At 41.8% G+C, this 23,586-nt stretch overlaps 1 protein-coding gene across 5 annotated transcripts in view; it reads left to right on the plus strand.

Annotated features, from left to right (window-relative positions):
- KIF26A (kinesin family member 26A) overlaps nt 1-18,097 on the plus strand; it is a 96,563-nt gene extending 78,466 nt beyond the window's left edge. For 3 of the 5 annotated variants that reach the window (XM_077180764.1, XM_054634940.2, XM_077180765.1), the window contains 11 exons: nt 1,807-2,016; nt 3,981-4,074; nt 4,565-4,827; nt 5,078-5,261; nt 5,555-5,714; nt 7,370-7,532; nt 8,088-11,472; nt 14,903-15,093; nt 15,543-15,563; nt 15,966-16,116; nt 16,619-18,097. In XM_077180764.1, coding sequence (XP_077036879.1) covers nt 1,807-2,016; nt 3,981-4,074; nt 4,565-4,827; nt 5,078-5,261; nt 5,555-5,714; nt 7,370-7,532; nt 8,088-11,472; nt 14,903-15,093; nt 15,543-15,563; nt 15,966-16,116; nt 16,619-16,794 — 4,998 coding nt within the window. In that variant the 3' untranslated portion in view covers nt 16,795-18,097. The remainder of the gene's footprint in view (nt 1-1,806; nt 2,017-3,980; nt 4,075-4,564; nt 4,828-5,077; nt 5,262-5,554; nt 5,715-7,369; nt 7,533-8,087; nt 11,473-14,902; nt 15,094-15,542; nt 15,564-15,965; nt 16,117-16,618) is intronic. The other 2 variants (XM_077180762.1, XM_077180763.1) reach the window with 1 other exon arrangement.
- Nucleotides 18,098-23,586: the final 5,489 nt, after the last annotated feature.

The following is a 23,586-nucleotide window of genomic DNA, read 5'->3' on the forward strand; positions in this document are numbered from 1 at the left end:
GGATCATCCTGGCTTGGCCACTGCATTTCACTGCACACACTGGGTGCAGATGTGTCTGCTGTCACCTTTTCATCTTGTCTGGTACGAATGTCCCTCAGTCCCTGAGGGTGGCTCAGCCTGCTCTGGTCTCTGCTTGTTGCCTGCATTTCACATGCTGTGCTTTGCTGAAGTAGATTTTCAGCTTTGGTTCTTCCTTTGCCAGTATCTCTGTGGACACAGAAGTGAAGGGGAAGTGCTGACTGTAAAGTCCATTTTTTGGTAAAGACACAAAGAATGTGTTCATGGAGTAAGTGCACACCATTTTAATGGCATAATGTTCTTGAAATGAAGTAAGTAGGAGTCAAATTGTTCTGGCACATTTAAGGTTACATTTAGCAAAATTCTTACTGAAATGGAGAATCATTCTTCATGAGAGACAAGTGCTTTTGAAACCAGCTTCTACATGCAATATCCAGCTGAGAGCTGAAAGTGAGCCTGACTCATAGAACCACAGAATTGTCTAGGTTGGAAGGGATCTTCAAGATCAAGTCTAGCTCTTAGCCCAGCACAGCCAGGCCCACCCCTAACCCATGTTCTTTAACAGGAGTGGATGTCCCTGGCTCAGTAGCTGTGTTGCAGAAGATGGAGGTGCTGATGGGTGCTGTGGACAGTGCATATGTAAATTGCTCCAGCTGTGGTATATTGCAGCCATGAAGGCTCTTCAATCACCTGGTTAACTCTGGTGCTGTGAGAGTTGCTGGTAGTTGAATAAGGAGATTGTACTGTTCAGCTTGTTACCAAAATGTTTCATACACTATGGAAAAAGTAATTCTCACTGAACATTGCTTTTCATTGAAATCTGATCTGTGGGACAGTTCAGAGTTAAAGTTGCACCTGTAATAGTAATTTGCTTCAGTGCAAGGTATATAAAACATGCTGGTTCTGACATGGGAGTATTTCATAAGGCTAGATGGTTGTAAGTGGGTGTGAGGCAGTATTTCACAGGTTTTTAAAGTTAAGAGTATGATTTCCAGGAAGCTTAAATGAAGCAGGTGTGCAGATATTGCTGAATTTTCCTGAGACCCAGTCTTGGCTCCCTTAAGGTGCTTTGGAAATCACAGCCAACAAGTTGGAGCTTTCTAAAGATACTGTCTTAAAAACCTCTATGTAGGATATCATAATTTGTAGTGCTGCAATAGAAGTGTACCTTTGTGAGAGGTTTCTTTTCAAGCTTCTTAACCTTTTAGTGGTTTTTGGTTTGATTTCTTTTCCCTTCTTTTTTTGCCCCCATTAAATCTGCAACTAAGCACTGAAGAGCCTAGCAATGACAGCATAAAGGCAACTGCCTGGGACAGTTGTAAGAGAGACACCTTTTTATTAGAATAATATGAATGAGAAATTGAAAGTTTCTAGACTTATTTCAAATGCAGGGGCTGTCTGAGCCTTGTGTTATTCAGACTGGTTTTCAAAGTGTCCCTTCGGTCACATTGAATACTTGAAAGGCAGGAGAATAGAATTTTCTTTTCTTTGGCATCGTGTTACACCTACAGTGGATCATACTTGCAGATCAGACATTTATAAATTGAATTGGTAAAACTGGAACAGCGTCAACTGAAGAGACAAAGTGCACCTTTGAAACCTAATTAGTTCAGTGAAGACCCCAGGCTGGAAAATCTGGCTCTATTTTTGTCCCACGGTTGTTCTGACACACCTAAACATGGCAAACAAACACATCATGGGAAGGGGAGTGGGTTTGGGAGGAATGCTTTGCGCATGTTTATCTGTAGCTGGGAACTCAAGTTGTTGCTTTCTTCTGAATCCTTGCAGGTGAAAGTGATGGTGAGGATTTGTTCCTCTCAAGGGACACACGAAACGTCTGAATCCATGTCCTTCCTAAAGGTAGACCCACGAAAAAAGCAAATCACATTTTATGATCCAGCAGCCACTGGGCCTTCCAATGCAGGTCACAGAAGAGGTGTTGTTGCTGTCCCAAAGATGTTTGCCTTTGATGCAGTTTTCCCCCAGGATGCTTCACAGGTACTGGAGTCACTCACGTAAACCTCTTGAGTCTTGGCCACTGCATTTGATTGCCTGAGGAGCTCCTTCTGTTTCTGGGGAATTTTATTTGAATGAGTTGCCTTAATGCCTGGAAAAAACATGGTAATTAATGTACAAGTGGGTAAATTCTTACATCTTCTGTTTAGTTGAGATGTAAAATTAAGGAATAATAGCTGGGGAGATAGATTTGCTGACAAAATTACCTTCTTGTGGATTCTCTTGTTAGGGAAAGGCACACATCCAGCTTGAAATCCAGTTTCCATCCAGCTAGGTTTTAACCCATTTGATGGGACTGAAATAAAGTCCTTCCCCACAGCTTTCAATGGGAAATAAACATGTGCTTAATGTTAAACTAAATACTGTTAGGAGGAAAGATAAAGCTAACCCCTTGGGATTGTTATACTGGAACAGGGAGCTTTAATATTATCTGCACCTTTTCCAGTTTATTTTTTCTGTGGTTTTGGCTGATTATTTTATGTTGATGGTTGTGCTGATGGAGGTGCATGTCTTTCTTTTGGCCTGCAAAAGGGAGCATTTATTCAGTAGTAGCCTCAGACCTGAAATCTGCAACATAGACAGGATGGCTGGTCTTTGAGAGGATTGGGGTTTTTGCTGTATATTCAGTGAGGTTGCACTCATGGACATCTGATAAGTCCTTTTGTGAAAAATCTTTAGTTCAGAAAATAAAATCCTAGAACAGCTTTAAAAAGAACTAATACAGCAGCATTGGAAGAACTATACCAAGTCTGAACTGCTGGAAAAAAAATAGGGTGAAAAATATAGTGTAAGGTGAAAAAAGTCTATTAATGTTGACAAAGTATGACAAGGTCTGGTTCATCATTCCCTCCTCAGATCTTCTCCTAGGGTTTTGTTTAATTTTTTGGGTCCCAGACTGTAGATAAGAAAATATCTATTGAGTCTAAATTCTAGACAAGCACTAAAGATGGGGAATAGCTTCCCCCATACATCAGTGCCCAAAGCACAGGTGGCCACATCCGAAAGCTGTTTTTAGATCCTGCATAAGTTCAAGCAGGGTCTTTGTGCAGAAGTATGCAACAGTGACCTCAACACGAGTCCAGAAGTGAGATTTCCTTACTTGTGCTGCCCCCACTGCTGCAAGGTGGCTGGTCACAGCCTGCATGTCTGCTGGTTTTGGCACCAGTCCTTCAGGCTCTTTAGCCCTGGTTTGGGTTGGCTTTTCAGGTCCTTGTGGCAGGCCTGTTGGGCGGCCTGTTGTGATGTTTTTGGGTGACGTTGGCCACTGCAACTCTTTCTGTGGAGGTGTTATTGCTGAAGGCAAGCTTGCTGCCATGCACCTGCAAACAGAGCCTTATCATTTCACTGGAGTTACATATTTACAGCAGCCCCCTCCCCTGCCCCCAGTTGCTGTACTTAATAGATCATCTTATTGTGTATTTGAAACCTTCCCTGACATGGATAAACTGGTTTTAGCACAATCAAGTATTTTAGCAAATTTTCTTTATTGATGATGATGTTTCCACTGGAAGAGGAAAATGTGATACTATGAAATCTTATTCAGGGATCTTAATGCATTTTCTCCAGTATGGATGTCTTTTTAATTCCTCTGAGCACTCCTGAGTAGCTTAATTTCAGTGAGGTTGCTACTATTACTGAATAGCCTTGGCTAAGCTATTATACCAGCAGGAAGCCTGGTTGGATAGCATTCAGTTTGCTACATTAGTCATAGAATCAATATTCCAAGAGAATAGGTTCAATAGAGTTGAAAACTATTTTAGGCTGTAGTAGCATATTTTATTATTTTTTGAGATAGCATAGTTACTAAAATAATAGGACCGATGCCATAAAAATGGGGAGAATATTGTGCCTCAAAAATATTGAGTCATTCATTTCATTACAGAAGAACAGTAAAATCCACAGCAGTATATGCTCTTTCACTTATTTGTCTCCAATTTTTCTTTCAGGCTGAGGTATGCTCTGGAACAGTAGCAGAAGTAATCCAGTCTGTTGTGAATGGTGCAGATGGTTGCATATTTTGCTTTGGTCATGTCAAGCTTGGTGAGCTCCCAAATTCGTTACAGTTAATTACTATGTCAGTCTGGTAATTACATGCTGTCAGCTCCTGGAACAATAAACCTGGAGTATATGAATAGATTAGAATTTCTTTTTAATTAGCTTTGCAAACTTATCACGGTTTATTTCTACACTGTGATTGTAAGTTTTAATTTGAAAAGGTAAAATGTAGCATCAGATTAGCTTATTGAAGAGCAAGTTTATGTAGGTGCATTGTGATGAAAATCAAAAGATCAGAGATGTTTTTAACATTAATTTGCTGTGGGTCTGGCTTGCAAAACTTGCAAACCTAATTGAATAAATAGTAATGGATTATTAATGAAATACTTTGAATTTTTTCATCTGTTCTTTCCCTTATCTGTGCAGCACATGGCACATGTAATGTACCATGATGATGATATCAGGTGGCAATATGAAGACATACTGCCTTGTACAAGAAAGGTTAATTGTGTTTATGTTTGTCTTTTCATTCTAGGAAAATCTTTTACCATGATTGGGAAAGATAACTCCACACAAAGCCTTGGTATCATCCCCTGTGCAATTTCTTGGCTCTTCAAATTGATCAATGAACGTAAAGAAAAAACTGGAACTCGTTTCTCTATTAGAGTATCTGCTGTAGAGATCAGTGGCAAAGATGAAAACCTTAAGGATTTGTTAGCTGAAGTAGCCACTGGCAGCCTTCAGGATGGCCAGTCTCCTGGGGTTTATCTGAGAGAAGATCCAATATGTGGAACCCAGGTATAATGAATAGCACAACATAGATTTTTCTGAGCCTGACTTTCTTCTACTTTTTATTTCCTTTTATCTGACAACAATTATGACAACTTTTAAGCCAGTAAAAAAAATTTATTGCTTTTAATTTATAAGCTCATCTCCCATGGTGTACATATTTGTTTCTCTTAGTGCCCTGGAGATTTAGCATGTTCAGCAAAAAAATAATAAAAAAATGCCCCTGTGCTAATTAGTCATTTTCTTGTTTATATTCAAGCTTCAAAACCAAAGCGAGCTAAGGGCCCCAACAGCAGAGAAAGCTGCCTTTTTCCTTGATGCTGCAATTGCTGCCAGGAGCACCAGCAAGCCTGAATGTGAGGAGGAAGATAGGAGGAATTCACACATGCTCTTTACTCTTCACATATACCAGTATCGCATGGAGAAGAGTGGCAAAGGAGGAAGTATGAATGTTCTTACCTTATTGTTTAATTCTAAATGATGTGGTCTTGCATTAGTTTTAATAATAATTTGCAGTTAACTTAAAAAGAAAAAAATGAACTCTCAAGCCAGTTGAGTCACCTTTAACTTTTGTAGCTGTGACTAATAACTGGTTTCCTTACAATTAAATATTAATTTAGCCATTATCCATGCTGTATTCATTATTCTCCTCATTTGAATGCATTTTGAATACCAGGTTTGGCTTGAGTCCATGCAAGAACGTGATGTACAACTGTTTTTCCCCTTTTTGTTTTAGTGTCTGGAGGACGCAGTCGTTTGCATCTCATTGATCTGGGGAGCTGTGAAAAAGTGCTGAGCAAGAGCCGAGATGGAGGAGGCTCTCTGTGTCTGTCTCTCTCTGCCCTGGGCAACGTAATTTTGGCCTTAATTAATGGTGCTAAGCATGTGCCATATAAGTAAGTGGATTCTAAGTCTGCATTATCTTAAATTTGTGGCTGGTGTTACCTGAGAAATGGATTGCATCAACAATTTACTGTTCACCTAATATGAAGTTGAAGGAAATGCTGTCAGAGAGGGGTCTGCCTTCTTTTAAGGCCACTCCTACAGATGCACATATCTTTTGTCTACTTGTCCAGGTTTTCAAATGTTCAAATAACGTGAAATTCTTAGTTAGGTGGCCAAAAATGGTATATTGGTCTACTGAATTTGGGTGAAGTGTTGGGGAGGGTTTGATTGTTGAAAAAAAGTGAGGGGAAAATGGCTAATGTTTTCTTTCCTTCTCTCTCTTTGTTTCCTGGGTCTGGAATTTCTGACTGATCTCAGCCAGCTGGACTTAGTGAATAATTGAAACCAAATTTCATAGGATTTTTTTCTTCTTTTTGAAATTGTAAAAATTGTACTTAAATTTTGGAAAATAATTGAGTATTGCTCAAGTATGGTCATCAAAGGTCGTTATTTCTGTGTGTCTTTTTGGATGATGCATCTTTTAAATTAAAAAAAAAGACCACCATGTTGCACATTAGTTTAGCAGAAGTGAATGTTTAGGTCTGTTCCTTTGTGGAGTGTCTGTGACAACAATTTTGTGTCAAACACACCTGTGGGGAGCCCAGCTTAAAAACAACAGCCACATTGTAAGCACCCTTACTAGAACTTGGCCTTCAGTCCTTAAATTTAATTGCTGCTTGTCTTAACAACAGCACAAAGTTATAATGCATTATCAATCATGTCATTTCACATATTTATCTAGTGATGCATCTCAAACAGGTGTTTTTTTTCTTTCTGTATTAGGCAGAGAGATATTTTCCTCAGGCTACTTGCTAGGTTTGTGTATGGAGTAGAGGATGGATGGGTTAGAACAGGGAAGGGCAGATCCTCAACTTGGTCACCTACTGTGGTTTAGTGACCAGACATGACAGGAGTTCCCTCAGGTTGGAACTGCTCAGGGAGCTGGGAGCTTCCTACTCCAAGGAGCTGTGGGGAGACCAGTGGAGGACAAAATGTCACTTGTCTTGTCAGCTTTGCTGTCCACAGTGGAGGCTTTACATCACCAGGAAAGCCTTCAGAGATAAGTTCTGCTTCCCTTTTGCTATGTCAGAGCAGACCACAGGTGGCAGAATGGAAAGTAGATTAGATGGGGTGACACTTGAATTTCTGATACCTAACATTGTTATGTCCAGTTAGAGATTTCTTACAATTTCTGTTGACTTCTTTTATTTCTTATTGTTAAAAGTGTTTGCATAGAGCTCACAGAGTGTAACTATCCAGGTTCTAAGTCTGTTCAGCTGAAAATACAGCAGTCATGAGCTCTTTGGGTAGTATGACCTAAACCTGAGAAAGCTAGTTATCAGTCAATTGGTTTACAACTTTCTAAGCAACAAAATGACTTACCATACTGTAAATAGACAGGCAGATAAATTAAAATATTGGTACCTTGGTATGTGTACATTTAGACACATTTTAAATGTGGTCAATAACAGGAGCATATTTCTTATCTACATGTATCATGAGTGCATGAGAGTGAAAGCACAGCTTGTGGTGTAAAATTCTGCAAAAAAAAAAGTGGTGGCTTCTTTAAATAATCCTAGTGTTTTCATTTTTTTTTTTTGCACAGGGACAACAAGTTGACAATGTTGTTGAGGGAATCACTTGGGAATATCAACTGCAGGACTACTATGATTGCACACATTTCTGACTCCCCAGCCAATTATGCAGAGACTCTCACAACTGTTCAGCTCGCATCACGAATCCACCGCATGAGAAAGAAGAAATCCAAGGTTGGTTCACAAACAAGCAGAAATTAATTCATTTGAAAATGAGTTTTCCTAACCTCTCAGTAGGGGAACATGGGATTTCTCGATGGAAGGAAGTAATACAAAATGCATAAAATCTCAGGAGAGGAACTGACAAATGACTTGGCACTGAGCCATCATCCTGCCCCCTATCCTTAATCCTGAAATTCCCTTCTTTTTGTTTCAAACACGTATTCTTTCTTTGCTTACATGTGGAACTATCTCAAAAGCTTCTATCAGTATTAATTAAAAATCAATAGAGGAGGAACAGAAAACTATTGAGGAGAAAGATAATGCATAATATTTATTGGAAATTATCTGAAAAGGTGTGATTGTTATATTATTACTAATACAGTAAAATCTATGTAGCATGTTACTTTAATTTATCCTCCCTCTGATATTTTCCCACTAGATGTAGCTGTGATAGTATACACAAAGCACAGATTATATTGCAACCTGACCTTTTAATCAATTTCTGTACACGTATATGCTTATTTATGAATTGCTACTAATAAATTTACTGTTACTTGTCATTTGCAGTATGCATCCAGCTCGTCTGGAGGAGAGAGTTCGTGTGAAGAAGGACACGTCCGGAGACCGCCCCATTTGCGACCATTCCACCCACGAACTGTTGCCCTTGACCCTGACCTTCCTGTCCTGAATATATCCAGTGATCCTGATTATTCCTCCAGCAGTGAACAGTCTTGTGATACTGTCATCTATGTTGGCCCCAACGGTGCAGCTTTGTCCGACAGGGAATTGACAGATAACGAAGGCCCACCAGAGTTTGTTCCTATTATCCCGTCCCTAAATAAGAAGAGAAACAAAGACAATTCTGCTATTAGTAGGAGTTCTGACAAGGACCATTTCAAATGCAACACTTTTGCTGAACTGCAGGAAAGGTTAGAGTGCATTGATGGAAGTGAGGAACCCATGAAATTTGCTTGTGGAGAAATCTCTGTTGGGTCCAATTGTAGTCCTGTTCCTGGAAGTACAGAGAATGCGCAGTCTAAGTTGATAAAGGAAAAAGTATCCTCTCCTTCTGGAGGATTTAAGAAACCGATTCCACAAGAAACTGCATCTCCCAAAAAAGGATATAACCTTCCTTTCCAGGCTGTTACACCAAGGGGTGGCAATGGCAACTGTCAAGAAAATAGCACACCTCACTTGAAAGCAGAGATTTCCAAGCTGCAGAGCAGAGCTGACAACAAAATAATAGACTCTATCCTAGAGGGGGAGAGAGAGACAATCACTGATTCCCTGCAGACTTCAAGGTGTAACCCCTTGAGGAATCCAGAGCATAATAAGGCCACAGCTGAATGTGTCACTAAGGAAAAGTCCTTGTATGTGAAGAGGCCCTTGCCAAGCCCAGCACCTCCCCCTCCACAGCAGAGAGAACACTCCCCAAGCTCCAAAGCTGAGAATTTGGAGCCAGACAATAGCAATGCAGTTCGGACTCCTCCTGTGGGAATGAGCAAACAGATGGGAAACAAACCTGAGCAAAACCCTCTAGGAAGCACATTCCTTGTTGGTAGCAACACCCAGAGTCAGTCAGGTGCGATAGAGGTACACAGCTTCAGGTCAGCTTTCAGAGGGAAATGTTTTGATCGGGATATACTGACCACCACAGTGACTTTGCAGCAGCCTGTTGAGCTGAATGGAGAGGATGAGCTTGTTTTCACAGTGGTGGAAGAGCTCTCTATCAGTGGAATTATGGATAATGGGAGACCTTCCAGTATCATTAGCTTTAACAGTGACTGCTCCCTTCAGGCCCTTGCATCGGGTTCGAGGCCGGTCAGTATTATCAGCAGCATAAATGATGAGTTTGATGCTTATACCTCACAGGAGACTTCTACTGGTGTAAATATTGATATTGTTGTGCCCTTTGCTAAGGATCCCTTTACCAGCAGCAGACGTTCCTCCATCAGTTCATGGCTTAGTGAAGTCAGCATTTGTACAATTGAAAGTGATGGAGCCCAGTCTAGTGACAGTTTTGTCGCACAGTCATCTTACAACTGTAATAAGTCCGAGGAACCCTTCAACTTGGACTCATCCCATTTATGTGTCCCCCTGAAAAGTGCTCTGAATGACAGTGGATTTTGCTTCTCTGAGCTGGAGAGTGAGAGCTTGAGTTCGAGCAAGCTTTCCTCAGGCATCAGTAAAAGCCCTCAAACCTCTGAAACTACCAAAGCATCTCAGATAAAAAGTGCTTTTTGTGTCACTGATCAGCCAGTAAAAATCAAATTTAGTAATTCTCGTGATGCGCCTGTGATAGAAACAATACACTCTAGTCTTCCTAGGAAAACAAAAACTACCTCTTCTCCAATCCACAATAATACTGTCCTCAGCTATAAAGAGCTGCAGAATCCACATGGTATATTTGAAGATCCTTGGCTGTTACGCACCGATTATCACTTGGAAGCAAAACCTGCAGAGTCGCTGCTGTCTCCAAAACCTCACACGTTTGGTACTGAAAAGCAGCCAGAAAAAGCTGCCCAGGGTTTTGGCACAGCGTCCAGGCCAACAAAGTCACAGACTATGCTCGCCTGCTCGCAGAGGGTTGTGGATGGTTGTGAAATGGCCTGCAAATCCTCCAGCGGAGCTGCCAAGAAGTCAGAAATTGCCATGAAGATGCCACAGCTGAAGAGAGGAGCCACCACACTGGGAGTGACGCCAGTGTCACACGCTAACAGTACTTTGCCAGAGTGTGTGACCCGAGGGAATTCGGATGCTCCCCTGGCCACTGGTAGCTTGAAATCATCCCTAGGAAAGAAGAACGCACCACAGAAATCAACCATGTTGCCCAGACCAAGTGGGCCAACACCTCCAACACCTCCTGTGCGTAAATCGAGCCTGGAGCAGAAACCTGTTGGTCTGGGTAACGGTGGGGGGAAAGCTTCCGGCCTGGACTTTGCCAGAGCTGCCATGCCAAAGGCTGAAGACGAAGCAGATTTGCGGTTGAAAGCTGGCTCTTACTTTAGTGAAAGCGCCAGCTGCAAAATGAACTTTAAGGGTGACCACTCTTTGCCCAAGATGACGTCCAGCTTAAAGGTGAAGGCGTCAAAGAGTGAAACTGTGCACCGATACGGGAGCCACATGTCTCTGGAGAGGTGTGACAGCCTGACATCAGTTGGATCCAAAGCAAGCATGGTGAGGGACAGCGGGAGCACTGGCAGCAGCCGTGCAGGGCGCTCTGTCCCCAGGCTGGGGGTCCCTCCTGTTGCTTCCAGTATGGGTTTACCACTGCCCTTCCCCGCCCCTGCACCTGGTAAAAACAATCAGGCCAAACCTACAGCTAACCAGAAGGTGCAAGCCAATGGGAATAAAACCCGGGGCCTCTCTGCCAGTGGGTCAAAGTCTCTCAGCTCCTCTGTGAAGTCCCTGGCACAGCCTGCGGGGAAGGGCTCTGGCCTGGCCCCTGGTGGGAAGGCAGCCCCCCGTTCTGTGCAGCCCGTCAGCGGCAAGCCCGGCCGCGGCACCATCATGGGCACCAAGCAGGCCATGAGGGCCGCCAACAGCCGCGTGAACGAGCTGGTGTCGGGCGGCTCTGCCAAGGCAGGACACTTCCGAGGTTCCACCGACTCTGACAGCGGCAATGACAGCGGCATCAACCTCAGCGACGAGAAGTCGCAGATGCCGGTGCTGCCGTCCCCCTACAGCAAGATCACGGCACCGCGGCGGCCGCAGCGCTACAGCAGCGGGCACGGCAGCGACAACAGCAGCGTGCTGAGCGGGGAGCTGCCGCCAGCCATGGGGAGGACGGCTCTCTTCTACCACAGCGGGGGCAGCAGCGGCTATGAGAGCATGATCCGGGACAGCGAGGCCACCGGCAGCGCCTCCTCGGCACACGACTCCATGAGCGAGAGCGGGATGTCCTCCCCGGGCCGGATGAGGAGCCTTAAATCCCCCAAGAAACGGTCAACAGGTGAGACATGAAGGTGTTTGCTGGTGCCAGGTGTTCGCTGGTGCTGCACTGCATCCTGAGGATGGAGGCGTTTTGTGGCATCTCTGACAGAGAGGAGAGGAGGCTTGGAGGAAGCTCAAAGCAGGGAGGTGGACTGGCTGCATGCGCTTGTGTGTGCATGTGTATTGCTGTGACAGCAGCTACTTGTCATTTATTTTACTTCAAAGCTGCAGGTGTGACACAGGTGCTGTGGTGGAGAGGGCAGGAGAGGTGTGGGTGCCCCGGGGTGCCGGCAGCCTCCCTGCGAGGGAGGAGGCAGCGGGTGGCTGCCGGCAGGTGGGGGACATTCCTTCCTCCCTCAGCAGGGCCAGGGCCAGGGTGGCCCAAACAGGAGGGTGTTATGGGTGGGTTGGGAAAAGTGAGGTGCTGGCTGAGTGCTGATGAGTTCCTGTGAGGATCGAGTGATCCTGGAAAACTGGTGAGAGAAGGGCAGTGAAGAGAGGAGAGGAGGAGCTCTGCTGCTAGGTGTCTGTGAGGGAATGCCAGAGAGACAGGCTAGGACTGTAATTTAGAAACAAAGGAATAGGCCAGGAGGGGGGAAGAGTGTATGTGAATTAATGAGGATTGCTAAATGTGCGTTAGATTACCCAAAGGTAAGGCTTAGAGCAGTAGGGTGTATGTGTAAGATGCAGTGACTCTTAGGTTAATGCTACTAGCTAAGCACAACACTATTAAATTGCACTCTAATAGTATAGATTAAGAAATTTTAGGCTGTGTGTGTGGATACTATACACAGTAGGAAACTGACTGGGAGAGTTGCTTAGAAGAGGCAACTTTGGCTCACTGTGTCTGACCACACCAAGTAAAGGTGGGCATATGGGGGCCAGGTCCCCTTTCCTTCCCTCTCATGCCTTTTCTTACTGCTCTCACTGCTGGTGCTCATGTGAGGGCAGCTGCAGTCCAAGTGTATTTGTAGTCAGCTTCAAAATCTGGCTCATGTGGTTGGTGTTACAGTGTTATTTCTCAGATCTAGGTTGAGATCCTGTGGTATTGTAATGAACCAGTGGCAACCAGTGCCATGTAGATCATGACCAGCAGCCTCCTTCAGCAGCCTGGGCATATTGGCTGCTGGGAATATAGGAGGAACTCATATCAGCAATGTGCTGGGTCTGAATTTCTGATTGGAACATGGCAATTACTGCAATCCCTGTAGATACCAATGATGCTCAGTTCTGGCAGTAAAACCAAATGAATGAAGTTGATCTCGTGGGGCTTTCTGGTCAAGGAAACTGAGTTGCTTCAGCAAGTGATAAATCATTTTGGAAACTTAGTGTAACATTTGCTGCTCTTCTCTTTCTATAGCATATCTGCCTCTTAAACCTTTCCCACAAATCAATATTAACAGCTGTGTAAGTTGCACACATATTGAGAAGGCATTACCCACTGATGGATTTGTATTTGTTTTTGCCCCAGGAAATACTTATAAAGTCTTTAAAAATGACAAACTATTTCTTTTTCCAGTTGTAATTGCTCTACATCAGTAAATTATGTATTACTTTTTTGGAGTGCTGTAGACTTTGAGAAAATAATGTGTTTTATGCATGAAATGCAGTTTGCCAGGAAGTGCATCAAATATTTCTTACGAGAAATGTTTGCTTCAGACCTATTATTGTTCTAAAAAAATTGTAATCTTTTCACATTATTAGATATTCTTGGAGTGACTTATGTAACACCTGACTATGTTGGAGTCTCTGGATTTAAGGACACATCCTACTCCTATGTATGTCACTGTAAACCTGTCTCCTTATCCTGTAATGGAGAAATGATGTTGGCCCTGGCTTGTACAGTGGAAGGAGATGAAGTTTGCCTGGTTATTGCATGTGTTTGACCACATCTGTTTGGTGTCCTCCTCAGAGGGATCTCCTGTCAGCAGTTACAGGGTCAGGGTTACAGTGTGTGCCTTTGTCCCACAGGACAGTAGTGGTGATTCAGGCTGAATGCATTGGGGTTGTGAGAATGGTTTTGTAGAAGTGGAATCAAGTCTTCCCCTTTTGAAAACATTCCTGTTTTGTTCTTGTTACTTAGAAATCAGCAAGGATGCAATTAAGAATGAGAGATGTTTTTCTTAAGAATATGTAAAGCAGGTGACTTTTGGGATATCAGTGGAGGTGTTTTGCTTTGGGGGTGCCTGCTGGGATTTTGTTTTCAAATTTGATGTTGGAGTTCATGACAGGGCCTATCTGACAGCCTTGACTTGTGCTCACATCTCCTGTAGAGGTCTTAGCCCAGAAGTTATTTTGGCAGCATTGTCCTTTGTGCAGAGCTGCCTTGTCTGTTTGATGTGCTCCCTTTGGTAAGAGCAGAAGAAACAAGAATCTTAACCTCTGAGTTATTTTTTAATAAGAGGAGGCAATTAACTACTAAATTTATTGTCACCAGCCACCTAAAGCCAGCTTAAATTTACTGCTGCCTTGTGTCATTCCAGCTTGTTGCTGGTGGCCTTCAGCCCTCCTCTTAAGGATTGGGCTGCAGGCTTGTTAATGTTGCCTGAGCAGCTCTATGCATGTACTCATGCTTGAGTCATGTACTGTAAAGGTCAGATTTTTGGAGAATGGTGAGAGAATAATCACCAAAAAAATGCTGGGCACCAGAGTGCCAACTCTTGCAATCAAAAGCATCAGCATTTCTGAAGGATATAAGTCAGTCTCTGCTTCATGAAACTGGAACCCTAGCAGAAGGATAATAGAGCAGTATAATTTTCTTGGAAAATCTGGGAGCACTCTTGAAGGCTTCCAGAACTGGTGAGGTTTGTTATGCACTGAGCTTCTGGGTGCTGGTGCAAAGGTGTGAGATGTCTTAACATTGGAGTGCTCAAGTTGCAGCTTGGTTGATGCCTTCTGAATGTCTCTCAATCCCACAAAATCACTGAAAACTGATGGTATTTAGCACCCTAAAATAGCAGCAGTAGTTTTGGAGGGAACTGTTTGAGCTTTGCAAAGATGTAGTGCAGTGACAGGGATCTTAGATAGCCTTGCTTGGCTTTAACTGGGGGAGCAGAAGATTTTCAGATAAGTAAGTCATTATCAGTATTAGTTTTAGATTATTCACTATTTCACTGCCTTTGCAAGGTAATGAATACCATTGTAGTCCACCAAAGAAAAATAAATCCAGGAAAAATATTTCTGCAAGGAGAGTATAAAGAACTGATGTTCAGACATCTGCTTTGGGAGAGGAACTGCTGTTGCTTCCATCTGGGAACCAAGTGAAACCTACTTTGTCAAGGCAGTAATTCAATTAGCAGTCTGAGGGTATTTTACTAAAAGGAAAAGATCAAGAAAAGCATTTCTTCCTAAGTATACTGAGAACCTAGATCTTTCTTTAATTCACTGCAGTATGTTCTGCAGTGTGTTAGTCTCCTAGAGCCTGAGGAATGTTTGTTTTTGTGTTTTAGGTCTCCAGCGTCGCAGACTGATTCCTGCTCCATTGCCAGATGCTGCCTCCTTAGGAAGAAAACCCAGTGTCACTGGCCAATGGGTTGATCTACCACCTTTGCCAGGCACTTTGAAAGAGCCATTTGAAATTAAAGTTTATGAGATTGATGATGTGGAACGATTACAGCGACACAGACAAGAGGAAACTGAGGTCAGCACATATTTTACAACTGTAGACAACTTAAATTACAATATACAGACAAACTCCTTGCTTGAATGCCAGAATGGTGTTCAGGAAATTGAGTGCAATTAAAGTACTATAATTATTAATTTTACAATTCATATGTTGGGGTACCCTTAACACAGAAAATGAAAATGATTCCTGTCTAAAATTAATTGTGTCTAACATGACTGATGGTGTAAATGGAAGTTACCAATGAATACGTTATGAGAAGACTTCATAATCCTAGCCTGGCTGGTGGAACCTTACAGTCTCCCTCAACCATAGGGTCATTAACTCTTTATGTAAATGATAGGATTCTATTAAATCAGGGATACACTGAGTTTGACTTGTAATTGGAAAACACTTCAGCTAATTCTATTTTAGGGACCAGAATTCTATGTTCTACTGATGCCTTTTTCCCCTTTCTTTTGTAATAGCCTTTCCAGGATGTTGAGAAGGTAGGAATGCTTTTTAGAAAATAAGAATTCATGTTTTAGTATTAACTATAACTCTGACATTATCATTAGGCTGTGTTTATCATTTTCACTACTGGAAAAAAGAATTATTTACAAACAGTAGTAACTTCAGAATGTATTAAGAGATGTTTGCTAATTCAGAGAAGTGCAACAAATGCTCAAGTGATGTAGCTTGCAGTTCCTCAAGATTAGAATCCATTAATGTAAACTTCAAATAAAAAGATCCCCCAAAAACCCATAAAAACCCCACCAACCCCACAACCAAATAAAACTACCCACCTGCTCACTCTTACAAGTAGTGAACTGGGAGCAATTTTTGTCAGGCTGTTACAGGCTGGCTCACAACAGGAAAATTCATGGAATGGTCTTTCTGTGTCTTAAAAGGGTCTGATGTATTTCCATACCAAGCTGAAGATACTGGAGAGGCGCCAGCAGAGAATCAGAGAAATAAAGGCAAAGCACGAATTTTTGAAGGAAGAGTTGGAAGAGACAAAGTGCAGGTTGATGATGGATCCAAATAAGTGGAAAGAAGACTGTAAGTATTTTGCAAAAACAGCAATATGATCAGCCTCTAACAGATTTTCAGCATGTCAGCAATCCCACTGAAAAAACTTAATCACTTGCTAAGGTATTTTGCTGAATTGAGTCCTAAAATACTCTGTGACTCAATTTATGTTTCTGTAATATGCTATTTGAACAAAAAAACCCCATCCAAACAAACCAGAAGAGAACATTAAAATGGGGCTGTTAATATTAAATGTAATTTTTATTATTCTTTTATTATTCTTTCCAAAGAAGGAAAAAAATCTTTCCATATATCCATATTATAGCTGGGAAATTGAGGCATGAGTTTTGTTCCCAGACTTAGTGTTGTGCATAACTGAAGCCTCATGGTAGAGTTTCATATCTGCTGAAAAAAGGGGGGAAAAAAGTCTTAGTTCAAGAGAAACTAAATTTTACCATGTTGGCTGCTATGTGATAGAATAATGTTTTATTGTAAGCTGTTTCTCTTACTCAGTACTTCTTTTGTCTGACAGTTGAAGTGGATCCTGATCTTGATAAGGAGTCACAGGAGTACCTAGAGGCACTGGAACAAGTGACAGAGGAGCTGGAGCAGTGTGTTAACCTGTGCAAGTCACACATCATGATAGTGACGTGTTTCGACATCGGGATAAGCGATGCGCAGGATGCCGTGCGGGAGGTGGAGGTTTGAGGAGAGGTTTCTCAAGGGACTGAAGGAAGTGAGGCTGGGACGTCTGACATGAAGAAGTAAATGGATAAAGTAGCTGGGAAGTGAAGGAGGAAAGGTGAAGACTAAAAAGCAACAATGAATGTTGTAAGAGAAAGAAACAGCTGAGGAGTGGGAATGTTAATAAATCATTTGGTGCCTCAACGTGACCTGAGCTGTACAAAGGTAAAAGTAGGAACAAGAATTGCTTCTACCAGAGGGAAGTGAAGAAATTTAGTACAAACCCTGGTTTTAATTAACAAACAAACAAACATGAAATGGAAGTGCCTTTAAAGTTCATTTGATTTTCATTTTTGTATTTGGTGCTAGAATTAAAGCCAGCAAACCTAAGCAGACCACAAAATGTATTCCTACGAAATATTTTATACTGTATAGTGTATTTATGACTATATGTAAAAACAAACAACATTGTAGCAAAAGCAATAAGTAAATTATGTTTTCATACCTGAACTTGCCTTCTTGTTTCATAGAAAAGCTGTTTTATGTAGCAGAATTAAAATTGTATTATAATTGTTTTCTTGGTTAGGGTTCAAGATATTTTTATGAACATTTATCTATTGAGAAGGAGTATTATGGCATTTTGAAATGATTGTTTTACCTTCAGGTTTTGTATTATTACTTTTCCAGATCAAAATAAATGTTTGTTTTCCATTTTATATATACATATATAGATATATATTAACTGCTTACCTACTTCCTTGGTTACTAACCTCACTTTTCACAGACCTGGTCTTTTTTGGAGTCGTAAACTTAATGTGAGGAAGTCTACAAAGGGCACTGTGGTTTGTTTTGGTTTTCTTTTTTCCTCTCTGACTGCAGGAATTGAGAATTATGTTTATTACCAAAACCATAAAACAAGCAAAAAAAAAAAAGGAGCAAAAAGTTTTTGTAAATGTTAAGTTAGGTCCATATTTTTATATAGTTTTGACTATAAATATAGCATTTGCATTTTGAACTTTTAAGACAAATAGTATATCTTTTTACAGTTTTTCTAAGGAAGGCAAACCCTCAGGATCAAGTTTATACATGCTGCATGAGATTTGTGCTTTTTTGAAGGAGGCCACTTAAGTGTGGAAACTATTGATAAATTGTTGCCAAACAAATACTTTTGAAAAGGTTTAATAGTGTATGTAATACCACATTTCATAATGAATCATATTTTCTAATCATCTTCCTTTTTATGGTTTTTTCAAATCCTTTGTATAAATATGTATTATAACAGCTTGCTTCAGTTTTTATCTGTGAATAAAAGATACATCTATTGTTACGAGTGCTTTTTGCTGTGTATGTGATTTTAGTATTCAGAAGAGGGAGGATGGTCTCTGGTACACCGTGTTAAATTGCATTGTCCCTTTGCCCAAGAGGTGTGTAACTGGGAACAGAGCTCTGACATTCGTAAACCAATCAGGAAAGAGAGACAAAACACCAAAGGGTGAAATAAATAGCAGTGATAATACTTACACTCTCTTAGCACTTGATAGTTTACAGAACAAAGACATGCGGCTCACATACTTGTTTTCCCTGATGAGAAAAAGCAATTAAAGATGGGTCTGAAACCACAAGAATATTAGGAAGTGGAATCAAGCCCTGGGCCCCACAGGTCCATCATGGCAACCTGCTACATTCATTTCTCTGTGGCACTTCTGTGTTTGCTCCCTGGCTGGACAGCAGCTGTGCCTGGTCCTCAGCTCCTGGTGCTGGCTGGAGCCTCCAGGCAGGGTTCATGTAAAGCTTGTGCTTCTGGTGACACCATCTCTGTTTTCCAGCCATTTGGCCAAAAGGCAGATCTGTGGGAAGTTTTCCCCTCCTCTTTTTCTCTCCTTAGGTAGCCCTAACAGCATGGCATCCATGCACTGTTTGCTTACCCTCACAAGAGGCCTGTGAGGTGGGGTAAATTCCTTCCTCCTCATTCTGCAGCTGGAGAAGTGGGAGAGTCAGAGCAGGAGTTTGATGCTTAAATAGCTTTTTGACTGCATGGGTTAAAAAGAGTGCCCTTCTCTATCCCTCTGATTTATCCCTGGAAAAGAGTGCACCATGTTTCTTTACTGATATTTTGCACTGTGTCTGGTTGTATGCAAGGGAATATGGCATCTAGAATTTCTGGAGGATCCCTTTGCTGATACCCTTGAATACCAGCTATATTTACTAACTTGTAAATTCCATCTAAATTTAATTTCTGTGGGCAGAAAGTCACAGTTCTTCAAATATAGAATCAAAACCATGTAGTGATTCAATACATTGTGGGCTTTTCAGAGCAAGGATTAGATAAATAAAAGCAACCAAAATTAAAAAAAAGAGCAGCATGCTGAGGAACAAATATTTATAAGCAAAAGCGAAAACCTCCACAAACATGATGGCAAAAAGAGAATGTATTGATGAGGAGCTCTGCACTTGGCATTTGGTTCTGCACTGGTGCCATTGCTCTGTCCTCTGGAGATGCACATCTCAGTGGGGCTGTGGCAGGATAAGGTGACCTGTGGGACCTCTGAGCCCTGGGCACAGCAAGGCTGGGCACACATTCTTCTTCAAGGTAGCCTCTAACACCATCTTAAATGGACCCAAGGGGTTTTGTTTCTTCTATTTATTTGCCAGCCACCTCATCCTCTCCTTGGAGGTCTTCATTGTTTCTCCCCCATCCTGGCAATATTACCGTCTTCTGAAATAAAAATCAAGCTGCTAATCATCCATCCCAGTTTTGATAAACCTGATAATTTGTTTAAATATTCCCCTGTATAGCGTTTGGTGATCAGACTTCCATCCTTTGCTATTTTCTCCTTTTCTAACTATGGTTATGTTTGCCACAAAGAAACAAATGAGACATTTCAGGGCTACTGAGTTTCATGTCAACATGGCAATAATATGCATATTGAATGCATTTAGCCTCTGGCTTGGTGGCACAAAGCAAGCCTGAGATGCAAAATAAGGCGAGGCACTTATGATGGATGAAATACAAAGTTTTCCCTATGCAAATACAATTCTTTATTGGTAGTTGGAGGTAGCAAATTTTCTTTCATATCTCAAGACCTGAGATAATCTTTTATCTTACTGTTTCAGCTGTTGCACTTCTGTCCAGCTAAAACTTACACGTATATACGCTTGGTTCGTTATTTGAGTCTATTTTACAAAGACTTAATTATATCAGATTACCAATAATAATTTCAAAATTAAACTGGGTGCGTTATTTCATTCCTTGTCTATTTAAATTTGATGGTTTCAAATAGCCATTAACTTGCACACTTAAACACCTGATTGTGTTGAACTTGTTATGGTGTCAAATAAAACTTTATAAATCCACTGGCTTTGGAGAGCAACCTGAATAACTTTTGGCAGGGATAGTTCACACTGGAATTCTTTCTCCTTTGCCTGCAGTTCTTCCCATGAAATCCCTCACCTTCTCTTTTCTGGGGCAACACTTTCTAGGTTCCTTGATGGCCCAGTTTATCAAGCAGCTCACATCACACATATTTCTCAACAAAAGGGAAAAAATAGTATTAACAGCTGCTGGGTTTTTTGGAACCAGTGCAATGGTGATTCAAAGCTTAAACTTCAGGGATACAAATTCCCTTTTCCTCAAACTTCACATCTCGCTAGGTTTCACAAGGAGGCCAGAGGTGAGCATACCTCTGTGTGAGGGACAAGGAGAGGAGATGTCCCCACATGGTCAGGCCTGTTTCAGGAGGAGATGAAGTATGGACAGGGATAGAAATCAAGTGAGAAGGCAGGACTCTCATCTGGTGACCGGGACTGGAGAAAGCGAGGAGGAACTTGTGTTCTGCACATGGACTCCTAGCTTACTTTTGACTTTTTCCATTCAATGATCATGGCTCAATACATAAAACTATTCCTGGGAGATGGGATTTCAGCTGGGGATATTGTTTTAAGTGTTTGGACTTGCAGTTAGTGCAAACATAGATTCCCTATAGAGAAATAAGATGCTCTGTAGACAAAAACTTGTTTAATGTATGTGTAAACCCTTTTCCCATGCAGTGCTTCTGGTCTAACCAGTTCCAGCTAAGGCACTTCTAGGACACTGTAACTGTTGAAAAGTTGAAACATCAGTACTAAAAGAGAATGCAGTAGAAATATAAGATTGTGAGTTCTTTTCTCAGCACGCAGAAAATGTTACATTTATTTCTATTTCCAGGTACCCTTGTATTCTCTTTCTAGTTATAAACCCATGTTTTCCAGTCACTTGCATTTTATTTTTAAAGTTATGTGTGGAACATAACTCCACAGGCAGCTGTTCTATAGTGTGGCTATAGGCAGGGTTTAAGACAAAAATGTTAGCTATAAGATGACCTCTGTATCAGATGTCCAAGCTGGCAGAAGTGGACATAAATAAAAAATGCTTTCATATTTGGGACCCAGTTCACTACACCACTTAGGCACCTGTTTAAGCAAGCAAGTAAATCTGGTCCGCATCCAGCAAAACACTCCAATTTTGGCTTACGTCCCATTGACTTGGATATTTTTTTTTGCCCCAGGGCTTCAGATGGTGTAAATTCCTTTAGCAGTGGTTCAGCAGAGCTACCCTGACTTTCACCAGATGAAAATCCTACTAAAACCATTTTATTTATCAGTGGTGTTTAGGAGAAAGGAAGGATATTGATGTGCAATGATATCACAAGTGCAAATTAGAAAGCAGAAACTGCCTTCCAGGCTGTTCCTGTATGCAGCATCTCATGGCTTCATGCAGAATTTGACTTGCAGAAATATGCTTGTGGAATACACAGAATAAGACATAACCCTTGACAGTGTAAATGCTCAGAGATTTATGATCACACCTGAGGGGAGCTGCTGGATGATGGGTGTGTTAGGAATGAGGGTGACCTCAGAGTAGCTTCCAGGGAAGCCAATGGCTTCACTCCTTGTTTCCCTTCCCAAGAGCCTCCCCACAAGGAGAGGGTGGGTGGGACAGCTGCAGCATGGAGCCAAGGGCAACCCACACAGGGACCCAGGTGATGCACTCCCTTTAACCTTGTTTATATGTCTTTTGCTTCTGAATTTAGATTGAGACAGGTCATTCCTGGTTATAGTATTTTCCTGGGACCCCCATATGAGACAGAAGGGCAGGTATCACTGGACTGCATCTCACTGTGGGGTGGAGAGTAAAGGGGTGCTCTTACAGCAGACACAAATAACATTTCTGCCATCTCTCCACTGCATCAGCACTTATTTAGAGGCATAATTCACTTGCTGCACTTTTATATTAATATTCTCTCTTGAGACTAGGACCTTTCAAATCTTGATTGTAAGGAGGTCTCTCTGAGACAGGTTTTGTTTGCTTTGTCTTCCAAGTGGACAGCTCAGGCCCTGGCATGAACCATTACAACTTCACTCTGCCAAGGTTTTGCTTCATTTATTTCTTTAATGTAAACATTTTTTCAGGAGCTTCCTATCAGGTCTGGAAAAGGACAGCAGCAGCTCCTTTCCTGCTTGTCTTGCTGGGACAGCTAAAAGAGCTTGCCCTCACTTTTGAAAGACTAGGTTTTGGAGATCTGCTGCTGACTTCAGTAGGAAAAGAACCAGGTCACTAGTTAACTCCTAGCATCTCTGGTGTTAAAGCAATATTAGATGACCAGAGGGAGCAACGCCTTCATTCCCAGGGTAGGGAAAAAGCAGGTCCTGCCTCCTTGTTATCTGGCTTTCCTACTTGAGGTCAGCAGATTGTCTCAGACTCTGCCCTTCAGGGTGTCAGGGATCTAATGAGGCTGTGGAGTTCCTGCACATGGCTCACATGACTCTATTTAAAGCACATTTTAATTGATCTGACCTTGTATAGGAAATACCTTTGGAGTCCTCGTGTGCTGCTCTCTGGGAGGCAGGCACAGTGCTTCAGGGCATAGGCAGTAGAGAAATAAGCAGACATTTTAGAGTTTGGTCTTTGACTGGAAAAACTGACTTTTAAATATTGTCTCACTGAGACCGTTCCCTTTGCCTCCAACCATGACCCTCCATTTGTCAGCACCTGGCAGAGATACACTTACAAATGCTGCTTGTTTTGAAGAGTGCCACTCATTTTGCTGTATATTACCATTTAAATGAGTTACATTTGTACCTAAAGGCTTCAGTCTCATGGGGCTAAGTGCTGTACAAACACAATTTTTTAGCCTAAATAGACAGGGAACGAGAGGGAAGGACAAAGTGGACTACTGTGTTTGCCTTCAAATTGAGCCCATAAAAGTTCTTAAAAATATGTCTCTTCCAATGTCCTTTGCTGAATACAGAGAAAAACATTCAGCTGTGGCAGCTGAAACCCTACAGACAGGCTCCAATGGGCTGCCACTTTCAAACTGCTCAGTTTTCAAAGTGAGGATAATGTTAGTTACTTATGCAACAGGAAATGAGGGAGAGCTTTGATTTGGCTTTTGGGGAGAGAAACAGAAGGAGGAAAATGTAATGATGTATACAAATACATCCATAATGGAAGAAAATGCCAGTACATGGATTGTGCCCTTCTTTGCAAAGCTGTTCATTCTGGGCAAGCACAAAGGAGGGGAGTGGAGTCCCCTGTTTATATCCTTGGTCACATTTCTGCTCAGCCCATACCAACTAAATTATTTGCAAACCCCCCATATATAGATTTGATGTAGAAATTTTTTAAACACTTTTGCAAACACCATATTTCCCTGTTTTCTCCTTTTCCCAGTTTTTAAGTGTTTGAGTGTCAGTTCTTGGTTTCCTCTTTGGATGCCTCACTTGGTCTCTGATTTGCTCTTTAGTATCTAAACTCTCTCTCCCTTTTCTTCCTGCTTT

This window comes from Agelaius phoeniceus, chromosome 6, assembly GCF_051311805.1.
Source record: "Agelaius phoeniceus isolate bAgePho1 chromosome 6, bAgePho1.hap1, whole genome shotgun sequence".
Taxonomy (NCBI): Eukaryota; Metazoa; Chordata; class Aves; order Passeriformes; family Icteridae; genus Agelaius; species Agelaius phoeniceus.